The 21,155-nt window shown below is 38.5% G+C and overlaps 2 protein-coding genes across 2 annotated transcripts in view; one reads left to right on the top strand and one right to left on the bottom strand.

The window, feature by feature from the left end:
• The window catches only part of LOC135074479 (meteorin-like protein), a 37,088-nt gene extending 25,133 nt beyond the window's left edge, over positions 1–11,955 (bottom strand). The window contains exon 1 of the mRNA XM_063968769.1: positions 11,701–11,955. Coding sequence (XP_063824839.1) covers positions 11,701–11,792 — 92 coding nt within the window. The 5' untranslated portion in view covers positions 11,793–11,955. The remainder of the gene's footprint in view (positions 1–11,700) is intronic.
• A 5,280-nt stretch (positions 11,956–17,235) lies between these two features.
• LOC135074478 (transmembrane protein 70 homolog, mitochondrial) lies at positions 17,236–18,414 on the top strand. The gene is made up of 2 exons (XM_063968767.1): positions 17,236–17,804; positions 17,898–18,414. The coding sequence occupies exons 1-2, from the start codon at positions 17,355–17,357 to the stop codon at positions 18,087–18,089; spliced, it is 642 nt and encodes a 213-aa protein (XP_063824837.1). The 5' UTR covers positions 17,236–17,354; the 3' UTR covers positions 18,090–18,414.
• Positions 18,415–21,155: the final 2,741 nt, after the last annotated feature.

The raw sequence follows: 21,155 nt of genomic DNA, 5'->3' as shown, positions 1-21,155 counted from the left end.
GCAACTATGGATCTAACAAAATATTATACCTATTCTATGTCAACTTAATAATGTTCTATTGTATCGTCACGCAGCTGTGTAGAGGGAACCATAATATTGACTTTCGCCTGATCGCAACCGATTCAATATCTTTTTTGAATATGTCAGCTAAAAACACAACTGTAATTGCTTCAGTCGCGATACTGGAGCCATAAATCATGACAGGCGCAGGCGCAGTGATACGCGCGGCATGTCGTGTCGATGCGACTTTTTTCCCCAGCATCTTGTCGTAAAGACTCGTGACTAGGGTTTCTGCTCGAGCTTTCTCGAACTCGAGAAAACTCGAGAAATTTGGCTTCATTCGAGACGAGAAAAAAATTACCGGAGCTCGAGAATTCTCGAGTTTCGATTTTGAAGCTTTAATATTCTTGAAAGCCTATTTTCTTAGACACAAGTAAGTTTTTAATTATTTAATAGGTCAAAGTTGCTTTTAGACTGGCCTAGTCTTTCCTTTTTTAACTGATTTGATTTGAAAGTAATGATCTCAATCGAAACTAAGGTATAATAATGTTCACCAACGAGTATGATATATTTATTATGTATGTTTAACTCTGACTGAGTTAAAGACTGAAAAATTTGTTAACTAGGCAGTTACCTTACCTAACAGACGTTAGGTTAGGTACTCGTGCCTCCTCGTAAAGTTTATTCAAGTCGTTATCTGTAAGAAATTTAAAAATTTATTAAAAAGTTTTTTTGTCAAAAAAAAAAACTATTTACCTATCGTCATTTTGCTATTTGGACTTGTGTTCTTTAGAAAACAAGTGATTCAATTGTTGCTCCAGATTTTTATTGTTATTTATCCTTAAAGTACACGCGACTTTATGACTTTTGTTATGATTATTAGTAAATATTAATTATGAAAGAAGAATTTATTTATTGTTTCTTTCCTTACCAAAATAAGTGGTACTAAATTCTAATATTGATTGTTGTGCATAAAAGTAGGTAGGTATATTAGATTAAAAAAAGTGTTTTTATTAAATTTCAACCTATTTCAGCAGTTTTCATTAAAAGACTCGAGACCCGAGAAAACTCGAGACTTTGGCCTCGAGAATTCTCGAAACTCGAGAAAAAAAATAAGTCGAGAAATCAGAAACCCTACTCGTGACGAAACGTAATGCAATTTTGATTAACTTCAGACGACAGCGAAAGTGCAATTTGTAATCAGCTTCAACAGTGATGAAGACATTATGTCATTATTTTATTATGGATGTCTATGAATACCTTACCAATACAAAGCCTTATTATAAAAGCTCTTTTATTGCTTTCGATTTTATCGTCAAGTACCTATTATTAATGATTTCTGCCATCCAAAGTTTCGTAAGTTTCCTAAGATTGCACAAGACGATTAAGGCAAGTGTTTTTGATTCTCAATTCCATAGATTCTTTAGCATAAACGTTCTTGTTTACAGTAGCTTTAACAATGAACTCATCAAACATCACGCGACTAACAAACCACGGCTTAAGATCTCTAACGAGGTTTTCGTAACACGCAAAGCGGTCGTAATCGTAAGCTCGTAACGGCGACTTTCACTCGAACAATAGTCGAGAGCAGCGTCACGGTAATACTATCATACAGTATTGTAACTTCATATAAACGGACGAAACGCGAGTTTTCCTTCGAAATTCAAATCTCGGTATGCGCTCGACATGCAAAAGTCGGGGGTGTCACAAATGTGCCACAATAATAAACGGACCATGCATTGTTTTTTAAACAGTGAGAGCTCTTTTTTATAAAAATAATGACAAGTACCTATTTATACAGAGTGTTAGGTAAATGGGTTTATAAGCCGACACTAGCCCATGTTAACATATGCATATAAATGGTATGGTGAAGTCAGAAAATTGACCTACCTAACACCCTGTATAATGATCAAGCATTTTGCACGCTTCAGTCGAAGCGCATACATTTTACGGTCGCAAATTTATAAGATTTGTCACTAAATCTTAACACGAATATATTTTTTAATTAAATCTACTAATCACAAAACAACATACATTTTTATCCTATTTCATTCACAAAGTATTTTGTTTCTCAAAATAAAATAAAAAATTACCATCACAAAATACATTCACAAAACTACATAGAAATTCTAAGTAGGCAGATGTAATGAAAATAGGGTCTGCAGGTGGGCAGCCCTATCGCATTTTGTCATACCGTGACGTACCGCGTGGCTATTGACATTTATTTCGAAAATATGGCCGAGTTGGAATACTGTATAGATAGTATTACCGTGGCAGCGTCGAGCCACGACCTCTGGTCACGCAGGACGCAGTCTTCGACACCACGACTGACTGATGGATCATTCGCGAAAAGGTACACGCGAAACGTGCGCCTCTTTGTGTAATCTTGCCTCGATTGGAAACAAATCAAGATGAGATTGGCCAATCCCAAGAACAGTTACGATGCGATTGATAGGCGATCCCGAAGTAAAATAAACAATGAAAATTATGATTTAAGGTAAGTGCCCCCTACTTCGGTATATTAAGGCTCTTACGACTTTAACATTTTATTTAAAAATAACCAAGCATGATATCAGTATGAAAGCTTTTGTATGCTAAACTTTGGTCTTTTGACAGTAAGTTAATACATAATTTATAGTTATATAGTTTGAACTTTTTTTTATATTAATTGTTCTGCGGACCTCTTGTTTGGATCCTGTTTCGTGACAAAATTTTGCTCTGTTTCTAAGTTCGTGAACTCATGTCCCCTATTTCGGGATAAGGTTTTATGCATACAGTTAGGATATTTTAATAATGATTAAGGGTTTAATAAATTTAAAAACGATGATAAAAATTTAGAATAAAATAATTATGTGCAATTGACGATATATTATGAAATATTCATAAGAAATAATGTGAGTCTCGTATAATATTTTGATTTGTTAATTCTAACAATATGTGAAAATATTTATACATATAACCATTAGAAATGTAGGAGGGGGGGGGGGGGGGGGGGGGTCGTACCCATAAAATTTAGATTTGTTATTTCTAGCGATATGTGAAAATATTTATATTAACCATTAGAAATGGGGGGGGACTTACCCCCCCCCCCCCCTTCGTACCTATAAAATTTTGATTTGTAAAACCCCCCTCTTCTCCCCATAATCCCACCCCTGGAGCTGTTTCAAGTGAGGGTGCCCCCCCCCCCCATCTGAAAATAACCCCAGATACGCCAATGACTCATAATAAAAAGTAAGTAATTAATTAATTTCTTAGGTAGGTAAGTATTAAATACTAAAAAATATGTCGATTTCTTTGATGGTGTGTGTCATAAAAGTACCTAACACCATACATTTATATATCACGAACTTGGAAAAAAGTAACAATAATACGGTGCCTTGTTTCGTGATACTGATTATTCCAAATTCCCCAAGTAAAATTCAAGGATTATTGTCAAAATGTGTCAATTAACTATTATCTATCCCATATACAATACAAATAAACAAAGATAAATAAAACAAATCGAAATAAAACCAAAATTATGCTGGTACTACTTATGCTAATTTATCTTAAAATTGGTCATTTATGTGAACTTCAAACTCGTGTCATATAAATTCTAGTGAACGAAACATATACCGAATTTAGGTCATGAGAAACTTAAATAAATGCATTATTTGTTTCATAACTTACATTTAAATTATCATAAATAATTATTTAAAAACCAAGCATCAAAATGTTATCCATAATATCCTTGATTCGGTAGTGTCACTAAATAGGGGACACCCGAAAAATAATATGTACGCTATTTCGTGAGTCAATTAATCGCAATTTTAAAGGAATTCTACGTTTTCATATAACTTTTTTCTAAGCCAAATCAATTGTCAAGGAACACATGAAACCACTATTACAAGTTTTATTTAAATGGACGTTCCTTCGCCTTTTTATAAGCTTAAGAAGTTGGAGCGCTAACCTTACGGTGAGAGCAACCTTTGCAAGCCGCACGGCTGTTTTTGGCTCTCTGAGAGTTTGAAGCTTCGTATTGCTCTCATTTTTGGCGCCACAATGTTGGTACTTGGTTTTTTAGATAGCTTAAATAATAGAGTTTTTGTAGTAATGAAGAATTTTTATAAATAATATTCCATTTGCTTATTATTTGAGCTAGAAAAAAAACTTACGAACTTACGTACTATCACGAACTAGTAGCCGTTTACCTTATAACATTTTGATGCAGAAGGAAAGCTTTCCCTTCCTTTTGACTTCAAACGTTCAAATTGAAACCAAAAACGAAGCGCAACTTAAAAAAAAAGATACCACCACTAAACTAATAGTATCCCTTACATTATGTGAATATGTTATGTGTACGGTCAAGGTGCGAAGTTTTGGGGTAGGCACACACGAGGCGTGAATGTTAACGCGCGCTCAAACACGGAGGTGTGAAAAGCCGGAGAGATCGTGGACTTCTTATTGTGGCTGCCTAAGCGGCTTACCGAACCCGTCCTCATAAATCCGAACGACGACCGTGCACTTAGCTAAGTACGTGTGTATCATCTTAAATGCAGCTACCGATTGCCCGCTTGGTCTTGATAAGCCTTCCGCTGCGTTTTTACTTTAAAACTTATCAGCTGTCAAACATGGAAGAACCACTAGCACCGCGCTCAGTCCATAACAACAATTTCATAGCCAACGTCAGCTAATTTAGCATCGTGCGGATTTTGCAATCTCTAATCGTGCCACGTTATTAAAACACCCGTCTTGTTTATGAAGTACGGTGAAATTTCCTTAACCTATTTATAAAACACCGCGTCAAGAGCGATTGCCTCACGCCGTTCATTGTATCGAATGTCAATTCGCGTGTTCCTGTATCAAGTTACGGCTACGTAGCGTGGCCGAAACGCAGATCAAGCGGAATTAAGGTAATTAAACATAAAATCACGAAGGAAGTAAAGAACCATGTGGGCACTGGCACTGCCACAGGAAGAGTTCAGCGATGGTAATGATTAAGAAATAATGGATTCTAATTAAGCGGCTGCCTAAGAAGTCTTAGCAAATCTGGACATTCATACTGGCTGGACAGTAACATCGGCGACTGTGGAGCTAAGGGTAAAACATGCCTTATTAAGAACAACAGAGCCAATTTAACCTTTATCGGGCAAAATCTTTAACCAACGCGCTAAAGTGAGCGCAGCCATTGTTGTGTCGCCTGTGTTATGGACTTACGGCCGCATGCGCCGCTGTAAACAAAACGAGTTATAATATGAGACCCAAGACTCGGTTTTATGGCATTCTTGTCTCAGTTTAAGTGAGGTATGGTAAGTCGTAACTCGACATGTATTCCATTCAATTGTCCCCTTGCGGACAAAGTATAATGAACCAAGATGTATTAAGCCATAAACAAAACCAGTAACAATGGTTCAACATACGTCATAATTATAGTATGTTAACTCAAATTATTATCGATCAGTTAAAATTTGGAAAGTAACAAAAAAGAAAGGAATAGCGACAGGCTACGTGATGGCATTTGGAAGAAGGACGCGCGTCGATTTAAGTCGGCACTTCGACAAGGGCGCGCCGAAGTTTTTGCCTGAAAATCCAATAGCATTCCCTCTCCCTCATTTGGATGCCCATTATGAGCGATAGATAGCAAGGAAACTTCTGAAGAAAATCCTTGCATGCGTTTATTTTTTAGCAGCCGAGATTGCAAGCGCTATAAGAGGCTCGCAGAGGCCTGCGGCGGTTGCCATTTGCAATCTGTTATGGAACGACCGCCAACCTCTTTTTACATTATAATCGGTCGGTCTCCGCTCACTCCTTTTTTTGCAGCAGAAGCGATGATCGTCCTACATGGCCGCGGATGGTAATGCGTCACATATTCAACTTCGAATTTTCGAACCCAAACCGGACGATCATTTAAATAAAAATCTGTTTCTTTTCGTAGTTTTCTCGAGAGCAATTAGTGGTTTGTTCAGCGAAGCAAGAGGAGCGGTGTTGATTTACGTCAGAGGAGGTATGGATGATGGATGGACGGCTACAAGTCCGGCGATGATGCACCAGCCCGAGTGGAAGCGGGCCGGGTCGGGTTGCAGCGAGGCTTGCGCCGCCTCATTAGCGACGCAGCTTCATGCAAATCGCATGCATTTGCGTTTGTATTGTGTTTCAGACAATAAATGGGTCTGAGGGTTTTTTTTAAACTGTCGGGGACAATGTTGGTGTCATTATGATGAGTTATTATAATGTATGCTGAACACATCAACCTGCAGGAATTATCATAGGCAAATAAATCATTTCTATTATTTCGGAAATACATTTGAATGAAATATTATAATTTGACAGCGGCCAACGAAATTAAGCAGCATTAAAATGCAGCTCGTGCGGCGGGACCCGCGCCCGCGCATCCTTTGCCTGCTATAATAATGGACCAGACGCACCTCATGTATTATTCAACAGGTCCCGCTAATCCCGAATTCCTATTTTTGGATACTTTGGCAAGGACCATTGTGTTCGCACCACTATTTTCTTGATAAGATTGAATTTATGTGACTTTCAGAGGAGATTGTTAACTTTTTTATGTCTTGTATTTAAAAATTCAAACGTTTTGTCAGGAAATGGTTGGTTTCTCTAAATGCCTCACTTCATTCGACATTTTAACTGTCGCCCGAATAGCCACAACAAATCAACTGAACGTTCGGAGCGGTAATTATTTCTGTTTCGTGGCCGTCCATTATCAAAAATGTAGAAGCAATAAAACATAGTTGTATTAAACGCGGCGCGGGCGCAGGCCGTTATTATCGCGTAATTAACGCCTTCGGAGCTCGGGGAACGATCCGAAAACCAAACAACTGAGACAAAGAGAGCCTTCATCTGTCCCGCAACACAATGCCGACCTACAATTCGCTGTTAATTAGTTTGGTTGTGTACACAGAACTGGTTTTCTACGAATGAAACAATCTCCTTCATTATTTTCAGTGAAATCTCAGTCGAAAGCAACTTCTTGTACCTACATTTCATTTTGTTTCAAATATCACGTTGCTTTAGATCATAAAATCCGATTCTCTTAAATTGTTACTTGTCCTTTGTAACGACGGTCTATAAATTCAAATAAAGCCCCGGGCGTATTGTAATTGTAAGTTGGTTCGTTAAGATCTAGGCCATAATCATTACAACAATCAACGCAAAAAAAGTCGAAAACGGTTAGTGAACGTCTTATCTTAACTTTTGAAATACTAGAGCATTAAATAAATAGATTTACTGCTGTATTTCGAGAACGCAAGAGGACACATGGCACAAGCATTTGATACCCTTGGTAATGAATCTAACTTACAGTCATTATTTCATGTGATAGGAACTTGAGAGCACATAATAAAAATATCTCTGGGTAACACATAACCACACTCGGTAGTTGGAAGTTACATCTGGAACATTTTATTTTCATACCCATAAGGGTCAGAACCGAATAGATATGGGAAAATTAATTGCTTGTGGGGTTAAACCATACTTCAAGTATCTTGGGAACTACCGAATATGATTTAAACACGATACATAAGTATGGATGGTGTAGCTAGAACCAAAGGAAAATCATGACTCTTGGTAGAGCCTTAGTTTTAAATGTCTCAGCATATTCGCTCATATGATCGTTGTGATTGTTCTAACTGGATGATTTATTATAGTGTAAATCTTCCACTCCTTATTGGGGAATTGGTGCCTGACACGGCGAGCCCGAGCGCTGGACTGGCAACCTAAGGCGAGCGTCTCAAACGGAACACGTGTCGTTGATTGCCCTCAATTGGCGAGCGAATAAAAACAATCGTCGCTTAAAAATAACCGTGATTTCATCTCGCAACATGTGACGCTTGTTTTCTCTTGGAACAGAACATGGGGTTCCCAGTTCCCACAAGCCCATGTGAAATGTCCTGCCGCCGAGATCCCATACTGGCCTCTGAATCACTAATGATAATGAACTGCGTATGTGAAATAGGAACGGGAAACTCTTTCAGAAACATGTGGAACTGACAGGAACACTTCGTACGCCATATGGAGTGCGTAAGTCGGAGGTCGTGCAGTGGCCATCTGATGTTTACGTCGAACGCGACGAAATGGCGATAGTGACATCCGCACTTAGTGGTCGTATTCCATATGTGGGTCAACTTCAGGAAGTACAACCGCAACATATTTTTCCCACAAATGGTTCTTTGCTAGCTGATAGCTGCACCCACGCGTTTGCGATGTGGGACAACCATTGCAAAATGTGGTAGGTTGTTACATTTTAGCGTTTCATTACCTACCGGTTGATAACGTTCCAAGCTTGCAGGTTCTATCAGCTTGATTTAATGGCGCAGTCAGATAGAGAAATTCATTCATTACAAATGCCAACATTACACAGAATCGGTAGTCATTTCCTCTACATTACATTCTAATCACTGAGACTTACGCAATTGCAACTGAAACTAGATTAGGCTATCGTTCTCACACTAGTGGGGACAAAAAATCAATTTACTCAGTTTAGTTACTAGACGTGAGCGTACTCCCACGGCAGTTACGTCGCAGTAGTGCAGCAGTGCAAATTGCCCTCGACGACGGGGGAGTCTCATGTGCGGAGCTTCCGGTCTGCAGGCGTGATCAAGCACCATTAATTGCTAATGCTCACACGCACTTTCAGCCACATGCGATTCTTGAACGTCACCCTAATTCTTTTCTTATACCGGTGACAAAAAGTTCAAAATTGCAGACTAGTTGCATCGCTGATTTTGCATATTTTCTTAAACACGTCTCTACTCTACCGCACTCTACTGTGTTGTAAAAGCTTTTGTTTTATATTTTTAAATGTTTTACCCTAAACTACTACTTAAAGTTTTTACGATGGTGGTTATCATTATGGTAATTTACTTTAAAAGCCTTAGTCACAAAGTCGCTGATCGCGCCTACTTTTTTTGAAGCGGACAATGGTTGTCATTTGTGACAAGGCTCTTTGTTCGAAGTTAAGTTCTCCATCTATTGTTAAAGTTTGGCGCCAACCATTTCATACAAAAACTTAAATGCGTGATCAGAAAACGTTGCCATTGTTTGAGTTTTTATTAATTTTGTCAGCACTTCCACGATGAGTCGTTTATTTGGATAAAGCTTTCTTACGCAAGCAAACGTCACAGTACCCACCAAATGTAGGTACCAATTGTTTTTTACGTTTTGTTTAGATGTCACACTCATTACGCACTTCCGTCCGACACATCTTGTGGGATTGCGTGGAGCAATTTAATTAGCCAATTACTTATGTGAGACTTTCACTTTAACAGCGTTTTTACTTTTTGCATATTCAGCAATTATTTTACTAACAATTAACCAAAACGGTGCATGTTTTCTTTACTTTTTTCTTCTTTAAAGTTCACCATTACGTAAACTGTGGTTACCCAACGAGTTGTTTCTCAGATAGGTACCAATTGAATCGATTGGATGTAGTTTATATCAATCTGTGCCTGCACTCAGCCGTTATCGTGCGAACGCGTTATAATAGGAGGAAATTATAATAAACAGATCCCGTCCCCTCGGCCGCTCCCTAATAAATATTAATGTATGAACTTGAATGCTGCAGCTCCACAATGGACGATGCCGGTACATTGACACTCAATTTGCTTTTTTGCAGGCATCGTCTCATCGCGCCCTTTGTGCGTTCTTACTTCTTGCATTAACATACGTCGGGTCGCGCATTAGCATGCCATTGTGATGACACTCATTAGACGATACTTACTTAGCTAATATTTACTTTTATTGCTGTGTGTATGTGGCAGCTTATCATCAAACATAATTTGTTTGTGTCGCGTAACTCGGGTCTATCAAGCTGTCGTCATGTACATATTATAGCAGTAAACAATTAACTTAACTACAGTTTGACTCATTTCGAACATCTCTCTGACCTATAACCATTTCTTTTTTATGATTGGTGACTTTACCTAATCTCTAAACCCAAAGGAAATATGTAGCATTCTTTAAAGCTTCAATAAAGCTCCGTTTAATACTGTAAAGTAAACCGTACCTAAAATCATTTAGAAATCAATCAATCACCCTCTCATCCTGAGAAAATCAAACATGAAAGATAATAAACACAAATTGACATTATTGTCCTATGTTTTTCAATAGTAACTTTGTAAGGGTGCGCCCGCGCATAACCGGAAGGGTCACGTGTCCCACCAGCGGGGGATGCCGAGAACACTTTTCCCGTCTATTTCCCACGATCCACCCCCTCACCCAAATACAATGGGAAACCCAACTTGTTGATTTTGTTCCGTCCACCCTCAATATAACACCGTATCCGGATCTTGTAAAGCGATTATTGTATTTTTTTAACTTTAATGTCCTGTTGACGTAATTAATTGCTGTGTTATCCTCATCTTCTCATGGGGGTTTGAGCTAGTATAGTAAATATATTTTGTTATAAGATGTTGTTGTCCATAATGTAGTAGGTATATTTTATCAGCAGCATATCAGCCTACCTATCTATAATTTTATCAGCCTTTAGGGTTCGTCTTCGAACATAAGCCTCCTCTTCATCCACTGACTTCTGTCCCCGGCCACTTGCATCCAGTTTATCCCAGCTTATTGCCGGATCTCATTTGTTCATCTCTTAGGCGGTCTTCCTCTGCCTTCCATCCATATTATTATAACATAACAATTTACCATAATTAGAGCTTCAAATAGGTAGGAAACTTTACCCAATCTAAGACTTAACAAATGCAATAAAAGTGATTGTACCTAGCCTAGTCAACGTTTTAGTATAACAGATTAAAATCAACAGACCCAAAACAATTAAACACCCAAGTTTACTACCTACGTAGATTACAGTTTTTACGTTCTTTTTATAGCGTCAGATAATTGCGGAAAATCGGTGTCATTCCGAACAAACGAATTAGCATGTCTTGATCTTTTATTCATTCGTGGAATGCCGAATAAAGCAACATCAATCTGGAGTTAATAACTTCGCACACGCGAGCGAGTGGTAACAAATGGATGGATCATGGAGGTGGTATGCCAAATGATCGGACTTTGCCTCAGGTCAGGATCGTTGGCTAAACACGACATTATGAATAATGTACGTGATAATGTGAACCACATTCTCATTTGGTTGTGGAATGCTTTCGAATTTGATGTTCTGCAGGTCAATACATAAGTGTGTACGAATAAATGAGGCAAGTAACAGACACTTTAAATATAATATGATTAGGTATGATTCAAGCTCGAGAGTTTATTACAAATGATTTGCCCCCGGGAATCAAACCCGCAACCGCTACGACAATACGCGAACCAGCTCATTTTTGATAGAGGAACCTTCTGTCTGTGGTACCTCCTAAATTAATGGTCCCAGCTATAACGGATGTATAAAATATCCACATAATAACATACAAATTGTCAAAGCGTAGGTAATAAGCTATCATAAAGTTAAAAACAGGGTTTTCCTATTAGACATTCCTATTTTATTCTACTTTTTATGTTAATAGCAATCATCCGGTATCAACATTAAAAAAAAACATCATTTATTATAGTCAGTCAACCTTCTTAGAACTTGCTAATTTACTTAAATTAAATGTTAATCGTGACACTTTACACATTATTTTAAAACTATTATCATTCATGGCAGATATCTGTAAGCATCATAACAAACAAACGGTAAAAAAATGCTTTCGATTAAAGTGTCACGCCGATCTGGTACAAAAGAATAGAAAAGTTCCGCCCACGTACCTTCCACTCCAGTCGCACTGGTCACCCATCACGCCCGCCTCCGCGCCGCGGGACAGGCCCAAAACAATAGTCCAAAGCACCACCGACCACATCTCGACTCCGACAGTCTACTCCGAGCACTCCAAATATCACATCACTAATACAATGTTCATAATCACACCGATAAAACGAATTTATTTACGCTTTATCTGTCAATCCAAATTATCGAAATTTTGAGGAGCAGCGCGTCAACCGCTCTCTTGAAGCTCAGAAAAGATACTAAAAAGTTATACAAACTCATTACGCCAATCGCTGACGGTGCGCGAGCGAGATGGATATAGAAACGTAATGATAGAGCAGTACCACCAATATCTCTGTCTTTTTCAGACATATCAAGGAAGACCCCGACCAATTTTCTAACTTAACTTCAAAGCAATAAAGTGCAAACTCCATTGGCGTTTTCCAAAAGCTCCGTAGCAAAATAGAATTGGCGGGAAAGGTTTTGTTTGCGAGCGAAAGCTTTTTGCCTTGTTGTTCGTGTTTGTTTACAAGTCTCATATAACTATAATCATCAAACTCGAACGGGCTCAGAGGTCAATTCTCAAGGTTATGATGAAAAAATCTCGTCGTTATCCAACCACCCAACTTTACCAGGAATGCAAAATTCTTTCAATTAGACAGCTATTCGTACTACATTCTATTCTTCTTCAGCACTCTGCGCTCGTATACGAACCCAGGAGAACTAATAAAAAACCGCATAAGCGTAGGCCTGACAAGGTATGCTCGGCAATTCTTCCCCGTTCAACATTCATTAAACGCCAACTATATTACTTAGCACCGTATCTCTATGATAAAATAAATGTAGTACTTAATTTCTACGACAAACCAAGATTTGACTGTAAATTGCTTTTGATAAGGTGGCTACTTCAACAGGACTACACTCAAACAGAAGCCCTATTTGCAACAGCCATATAATTTCTTATAAAGACACACACACACACACACACACACACACACACACACACACACACACACACACACACACACACACACACACAACGGAGCAAATGTCGTCATCTTTATTTTTCCTAACGGAATATCTTTACATTGTATTGTATTCATGTCTTTAATGTATTCATGTCTTTTCACTGTTCATGTCTTCTCATTGTATACATTCAACCTCACGGGTGGGACCTGGAGTCCTGAAATACAGGGCTGCCCTACATTAGGCTCCAGTCACACCATTCTGTGTTCCTTCATAAAGTATGTTTAATTCTAATTGTAACTTCAGATGTAATGTATAAGCCCTATAAGGTGTGAAAATAAACAATTTTATTATTATTATTATTTTATTAATCAATTTATAAGCCCAAAATTAAGTATGAAATATTAGCATTAAACATAATAACGTTATGATTAACTAATTCTACATTTTTAAACTATCGCAATATCTCTAAAACTCAATTTAGCTAACCATTAAGTTAATGTGTGTGATGTGTTATTATTAGTGCTCGTTCAAGTATAAAAAGGGCTATTATAAAACTGCTCATTCACTCATTGGCTGCAGGTAGATCCATAAAATGGGGTGCGTCGGCGCAAAATGATATCGGCAAATAGATAATATGATTCCAACCAGAGATCCCTTTATTATAGGGTACTTTTATTCAGCAAATAAAATGAAAATAACCCGTAACAGTTTACATATTTTTCAGGCGGTTCATGAAAAATTATTTCAGATTCAGCCCAAAACGAATATCAGTAAAACAACGTTCAATGAAATTATTATAATGTTTTCGATTGATCGATAAAAGTTGTGTAAAGCCACAGAACTTACCTAGCGTTACTTTATTCTTTAAACACATCAGTCACATTCAAGTTTAGTTGTGATGTAAAAATTTAATAAAATTGTATTGGTCAAACTGCATTTGGTGTCTGTTTTCTAATAAAATAGAGCTACTGAACCCTGAACGTGTTTGTGGACCATGGATGAGTCGTCCATTTTTTTTAAGTTAAGGGTGATCTTTTAGGTTAAAGACCGCGCATCCAAATATTAGTAATTAAAAGGGTGAATGATGGCAGTTTTTTGCTACTTTTCGCCCTGTCTGTGGTGATTGTCTATTCAAAATACCGATGCGAATTTAATGTTTATTAGGTTTATCCGAAATATTTTATTGGCTATAATTATTGCGTTAAGAATATCGGCCAATGCTTACCTGTCGCATGCGAAAGTATTTATTTAATAAAACCAGCGTATGATGAGGCCATCCGAATACCTACCTTCAGCAATTATAAGCACTGAAATCATTAATTTCGATATTACCTAACTTAACATGTTCTTACACTTACCATAGCTACCGGCTACCGGTAAAGCTTATGGACTTACCTATGACAGTTTTTCAGCGGATGAACTTTATGTTTGAGAGCTTCTTTGTTAGGGAGTCTGGACCCTGAACCGATTTAAAAAAATAAGGCTTTACGTAGGTACCTGTAGAAAGCTTCACTATTTTTGAGTGACATATTACTATCTTTCTCTGACAGCCGTATCATAATCAGGGTGATGGTTCATCGCCAGATAAATGTAGATTCACGAGTCCATCTTTGGCCCTTATCTGTTTGCTCCACGCGTTACGTTTCCCGTCAGGGCCGTAGCTAGGGGGCATTATACTAACCTTAAAATTCCAGTGCCCTAGCTCTACACAGTTCCGTGATCTGAGGCTCTACACCAGCGGTTCCCGAATGGTGGTCCGCGGAACCCTGGGGTTCCGTGGAAAGGCCGCAAGGGTTCCGTAAAAAATATTATCCCACGTTTCGTGACCGACGTTGTTCGCTCGCACCGACTTGTTTGCGCACAAGAGAGGGGCAGGGCGTGCGGGAGGAGTAGTACAGGGGTTCCGCTAGGAAAAGTATAATCAATTAGGGTTCCTTGCCAAAAAAAAATTGGGAAACCCTGCTCTACACTACCTTATTATTATGACACTAACTACACTAGTAAAATAATCACAGTTTCACCTGTGAACCGGGAAAAAAAACTTTCTTCTTACATTAGTTTTTGGCATAGAGACTAATCGATGATAGAACCTAGGCTCGAATTAACCAAGGAATCATACTTTATTCTTTCGGAAGTCATCAAGCAACGGACACGCTAAGTACCTACCTACCTTCTTTTTTAGCTCCTTGCCCTATTTGGTAATGCCGCTGTCCTATCTTCAATAATTTAACTCTTGCTGCGGCCCTGTTCTCCGCGTGTATGTTTGCGGACAGATAAACTAAGCCAATAGCCCGTGTTTGCTCCGCGATAGTCGTTCCCTTTGTCGCCATTGATTCGTGCTTGTTTAGGTCGGTGATTCGCCCCTTATCTCGCTTTTACGCAAAAATGATTTTAAACTGAGAAAGTTTTATTTTTTTGCTATTAACGGCTATTTTTCTGTCTTAGAATAAAATTCTGGGCTTGCGAAGAATCTGTGACTACCTTCCTTCTCACTCTGAGATGTTGGTTAACTGCATTGCTAGGATGGATTCTAAATAACACTGGATTTTAAATAGGTATAGTTCTTGATTTTTAAAATTATTAATAAATCAATTATATTCCAGCCAAAAAATAGGTAACCACGGCGTGTTGTACCTAGCTTGTTCCTTCCTTGTGCGAGAAACGAGAAGTTTAACGGATTTTTGACGAGCGCGTCGCCCAGCGCACCCAGACGCGAGCCCTAACAACGTTTGGTATATTCATTGTTAATTATGTAATCAAACTAGATAATTATGGACAATGGATATCTACTTATCTTGATATCTGTTCATGATAAGTCGATAAATACTATATCTTACTCATCAGTATCGGAGTCTCGGTATAACTTTTAGCTTTGGTGGCAGGCAGACATTAAGAATAGGTACTTTTGTTCCGACTAAAATCTTCAATCGCCTACCCATCCTATCGATTCAATTTTCCGTATAATGCTATTGTTGAATATTTTTCTATCCTAGGCATTGTTCTTCGTCCACAATGCCTAAATAGTTAAAACAATGACGTAAGCGATATAAAAAGGTAATCTAGGCATCTGGGCCAACTATTTCATTATTGTGTCGGTGGTGATCTAGTCAAGATGATGAAAAGAGCTTTGATATTCGTCTTATTTGGAGTAGTTTGGCCGTACGAAAAATCTACGATATCTTATTGCCTGTGGCATAATAATTCATGTAAGTTTTATTGTCTATTTATTCAAAAATATTTCTCATAAATATGAAATATGTACATAAAACATAATCCCCATTACTAGGTATTCCTTAGTATATTCAAAGGACATTGGGAACTTTAATATGAGAAAATGCCCCACGGCGGACAAAGATGAAACGTATTTTATTTCAAAGCTTTATACTTGTAGGTATATTCACTTAAAGCGCTATGTTGTGAGATATGGGAATTCTGAGATATGACGAGTCTAAGTTGAAAATATATTTGCCTAAAATGATTTGATATTTTTACATGTTATGTTGTTTGGCATTGCAGAGTAACCAATAAAAGTAAATAAAATAATATAAATAAATAAAAAATATTAATAAAATAATATAAATAAATAAAATATTATAAATACTTAAATTAATATTAGACAACATCTCATATATTACTCCAACCCAAAATAAGTAGCTAAGGCATTTGTGTTATGGAAATCGGGAACGACGAACCACAACACACCCAAACCAGAGACAATGTGAAAAGATCGTTTTCTATATTGTCCCGGCCGGGAATCGAACCCGGGACCTCAGGATTGGCCCGGCACACCTTGAAAACCGGTGTGTGCGCCTCTCCGCCACGGAGGTCGTCAAAAATATTACCTAAATGTAAAATAAAATAAAATATTAAAACTTCATTTTCTCAATATTCCCATATAAGAGAGAAAAAAAAAATGCACGGAAATTCATTGGATATTAGTATGTATCATCTGTGATAGGTTTCGTTTGTGTCCGCTACTTTTCGAAAAGTGGGGCAAAAAGTTCCCAATGTCATTTAACCGTCGCGTCGCGCGCGTCGCTAACATTATCAACTAGCATTTTAATTATTCGCGTTTTGTTGATATTGGTGTTAAAAAATGGTTTATTTCTGTAACTCCCTAACTCGTAATAATGGCTTAAAAACTATTTAATACACATCGGGTAGTATATAACACCAAAAGCCTAAAAACTACGGCTCTTGAAACAACTTGCTGATAATTTACTTTACTGTTACAGGTGTCGACTTTTGTCCAGAATGGATGGTGGAAGTGAAGAGTGATTGCGCCCAGTCTTATTGGAAATCGCAACGCACATGCGAACATCCTGACGCAATGTTAGTGGGTACGGTCTGCGGGTTCAGCCGCTGCGACTGCCCAGAGCACACAGTGCTCGACACTGAAACTGGATACTGTTACGACGTTGATAACTGCCCTACAAAGCATTCTGAATAAAAATAACGATAAAAATAATTCAAAAACTCACAATTAATTATTTGTTTCCGTTTCCGCACTGTTTCTGAACGATAAAGTCAATTTTGACATTGACAGCTTAATCATCTGTGCTGTGACACTGACATTGACAGATCTTTATTGACAATTTGCAGGACAGAAAAGCATTAAAGTTTTACATAATTCCTAACAAATAACGCAGATTTCATCCTTCTGTGAGTACTAATCAAAAGTAAAACAATGCTCCGTCTCTGCCTGCAAACCACTTGTTTCCAATCCAAATCATTATTTCAACATAACCTTCATAAACAGATAAGTTCGAAATTAAAATGCATCGGTGTTTGTCACAACAACGTATTTCGCCAATTATCTACTGATTCTAAAGAAGAAGAAGAGCTGGAGCATATTTACTCTGGTCCTCTCACGCCGCAGATTAAGGCTGTGAAGATTTTTTCACTTACATCTAGTGTAGCAGGGCTAATGGCACAACCTATCATAGTGAAGCAAGCAGCGACCATAGGCAGCACATCTCTTCTCGTGGTCATTTGTTCGATGGTCGGATTTTTTACATTCATCACTCCCCTACTGCTGCACTTTGTTACCAAGAAGTATGTCACAGATATGCACTATGATCCTTCCACTGGAATTTACAAGGCCACAACGATAAACTTCTTCCTGGTAGAAAAAGAGGTAAGCCATCAGCCATCTATTATAAAGGAATGAGCTGTTAAGCATGTTAGTTATTAGATTATGATTCTTAACAAATCTTTGTTTCCTTTGCAGCTGGAATTTAAAAGTGAGGATGTGACTGTCCCTGATATTTCTGGAATGTTCACCACCATGCATGCCAAGGGCAAGCCCCTGTTCGTTGAAGCAAGGCACTTCAGCAACCCTCTCCATTATGCCAAAATTATGGGCTACGACAAACCAATGGACTTCAAATTAGGGGAAGTTGAGGAGGAAGAAAGAAAATAGTTGGTAAATCTTGTTATGTTGTAAATTGTAAAGTGTTGTTAATATCCATCTCTCTGTAGTCTGTAAGTAGGTTCTCATTTTTGTGCTACAAATCCTGAGTTGGGCAAAATTAAATTAAAGATGAAAATTGTGATTATTTTAGTTCCTCATGTTCACAAAAGGTGATAAGAATAAAAAAAAAGATGCCCAAATGCTTACCATAAACAGATAGTATTGTGAGAGATGTAAATTTTGGATTAACTTGTGGTCATATTATGTTTGTTATTCACTTCAGTGTGTATACCAGATTAATACTAAGAATAAAAGCAATGGAAACATGTTAAAATATCTTTATTTCATTCTGACATTTCAATTATACCAACAATCTGCAAGTATAAACTACCATCTAGCACTTCTCTGTATTTCGACTAGACAGTGACATCATTTAACACAGTCATTCACTAGCATCTATTGAAGCCAAGTTAAATTGCTCTACAATAAATTTAGGTTTTAGTTAACAACATTTAATTTATTAGCAGTCACAGTTGTAAATGCTCACCATAATGGAATGATTTGTCTTTGAACTTTATGCACATGATCACTTCATTTTTGATTTTAAACATTTCATTAAGAATGTGAAAAATTAAATAACACTTTCTTATCTCATGCTTAAGGACTAGATTATGCATAATCATTCTTCTTTAAATCATAAATTACTCTTATTTACAAAATGTATAATAACCTTTTTAAAATTTAGCAGCACCTTTACATTCCATCAATATAAAATATCATCTAATATCATTATAACAGATATCAAATTACATTCACTAGCACAGGTGATATTTTCCTTTACTAAGCAGCAATTTCATCTATTTTTCTCAAAGCAAAGACAAATTTTAAGTTCCACATGTAAAATTATCACATTAACTACTTAGGGTGTGTTTATTTTAAAAGCATTTACAATTTCAGTAATTTTGGTTACAAACATACAACAATCTACTTATCCCTGTATTCAAGTATCATCTCATAGTAACTGTATCAAATAAGAAAAATAGAATAACCTACATGTCTAACCACTATGTTGTAAAAATGATAATAATTTACACATAGGTAAACATTATGACCACAAAGCGACGAATATTTAGTGATGTCTCCGTGATCAACAGGGTGAAAACCGGTAGTGATCACCGAATGGTCAGAGGCATACTAAATATTAACGTCAAGCTAGAAAGGTCCCGTCTGATGAAGTCTACGCTCCGACCCTACAATTCCCATATCCACTGCCCCGAGAGCTTTCAGCTCGAGTTGACAAATCGCTTTGCATGCCTGGAAAACTGCGAGTCAGTGGATGAGATCAATAACGGGTTCGTAGAAACTGTCCAGGCGGCTGGGCTTAAATTCTTTAGACCTCGTCGTAAAGACAAGCCGCAAAAGCTCACCGACCACACCCTCAACCTCATGGCAGAACGACGTGCAATGACGCTGCAGTCCTCCGTTGACGCTACGGCATATAGGCAGCTCAATAGACAGATAAGGAAGTCCTTGCGACATGATATTCGCAACTTTAATACTAACAGTATTAAAGAGGCGATAGAGCGGAACCAAGGCTCCAAAGTGTTCGCAAGAGACAACTCTATTGGGCAAAGCCAGCTGACGAAGCTAACGACGGCGGACGGTAGTGTAACGTCAACAACAGCCGAGGTTCTGGGTGAGATCGAGAGGTTTTATGGACAGCTATATACCTCGGTCACCAAACCCGTTGATAGCTCAACTTCAGATCCAAGAGCTAAGCTAACTCGACACTATACCGAAGATATCCCGGACATCAGCCTATACGAGATTAGGATGGCTCTCAAACAGCTAAAGAACAACAAGGCACCGGGTGATAACGGAATAACATCGGAGCTTCTGAATGCGGGTGGAACACCGATACTGAAAGTCCTTCAGAGACTCTTTAACTCCGTCCTACTCCAGGGAACTACGCCAGAGGCATGGAACAGAAGCGTGGTGGTACTCTTCTTCAAGAAAGGTGATAAGACCTTGCTGAAGAATTACAGACCCATCTCGCTTCTGAGTCATGTCTACAAACTGTTTTCGAGAGTCATCACGAACCGTCTCGCGCGTAGGTTCGATGACTTCCAGCCTCCCGAACAAGCCGGATTCCGAAAAGGTTATAGTACCATAGACCACATCCATACGCTGCGGCAGGTTATACAGAAGACTGAGGAGTATAACTTGCCACTATGCTTGGCGTTCGTGGACTATGAGAAGGCCTTCGATTCGATTGAGACTTGGGCAGTGTTACAATCTCTCCAGCGGTGCCGTATTGACTATCGGTATATCGAGGTGCTGAAGTGCTTGTACAAAAACGCCACCATGTCGGTCCGAGTACAGGAGCAGAGCACGAGGGCGATTCCACTGCAGCGAGGCGTTAGGCAGGGAGATGTTATATCTCCGAAACTGTTCACCGCTGCATTGGAAGACGCTTTCAAACTCCTGGAATGGAAAGGATTCGGCATAAACATTAATGGCGAGTACATCACTCACCTTCGGTTTGCCGACGATATTGTGGTCATGGCAGAATCGTTGGAAGATCTTGGCACAATGCTCGAAGACCTTAATCGAGTTTCCCAACAGGTAGGCCTGAGGATGAACATGGACAAAACGAAGCTTATGTCGAATGTCCATGTTACGCCCTACCCAGTTCCAGTTGGGAGCTCAATTCTCGAGATTGTCGACAAGTATGTCTACCTCGGACAAACGATTCAGCTAGGTAGGTCCAATTTCGAGAAGGAGGTCAATCGTCGAATCCAACTCGGCTGGGCAGCGTTCGGGAAACTACGCAACATCTTTTCGTCCAAATTACCTCAATGCCTGAAGACTAGAGTGTATAACCAATGTGTGTTACCAGTGATAACTTATGGCTCGGAAACGTGGCCTCTCACTATAGGCCTTATACAGAAGCTCAAAGTTGCACAGCGTGCTATGGAGAGGGCTATGCTTGGTGTTTCTTTGCGAGATCGAATCAGAAATGAGGAGATCCGTAAACGAACCAAAGTCGCTGACATAGCCCGACGTATTAGCAAG

Source organism: Ostrinia nubilalis, chromosome 9, assembly GCF_963855985.1.
Source record: "Ostrinia nubilalis chromosome 9, ilOstNubi1.1, whole genome shotgun sequence".
In the NCBI taxonomy this organism is placed as follows: domain Eukaryota; kingdom Metazoa; phylum Arthropoda; class Insecta; order Lepidoptera; family Crambidae; genus Ostrinia; species Ostrinia nubilalis.
Note: the sequence above shows the minus strand (reverse complement) of the source record. Positions and strands in the feature narration are given on the sequence as shown.

What these genes read in the sequence shown, in the direction of transcription:
- LOC135074478 (XM_063968767.1), top strand. Translation starts at nt 17,355, where the DNA reads ATGCTCCGTCTCTGCCTGCAAACCACTTGTTTCCAATCCAAATCATTA. An exon ending in TCTTCCTGGTAGAAAAAGAG is followed by an intron (nt 17,805 to 17,897) that starts GTAAGCCATCAG and finishes TTTCCTTTGCAG; the next exon opens with CTGGAATTTAAAAGTGAGGA.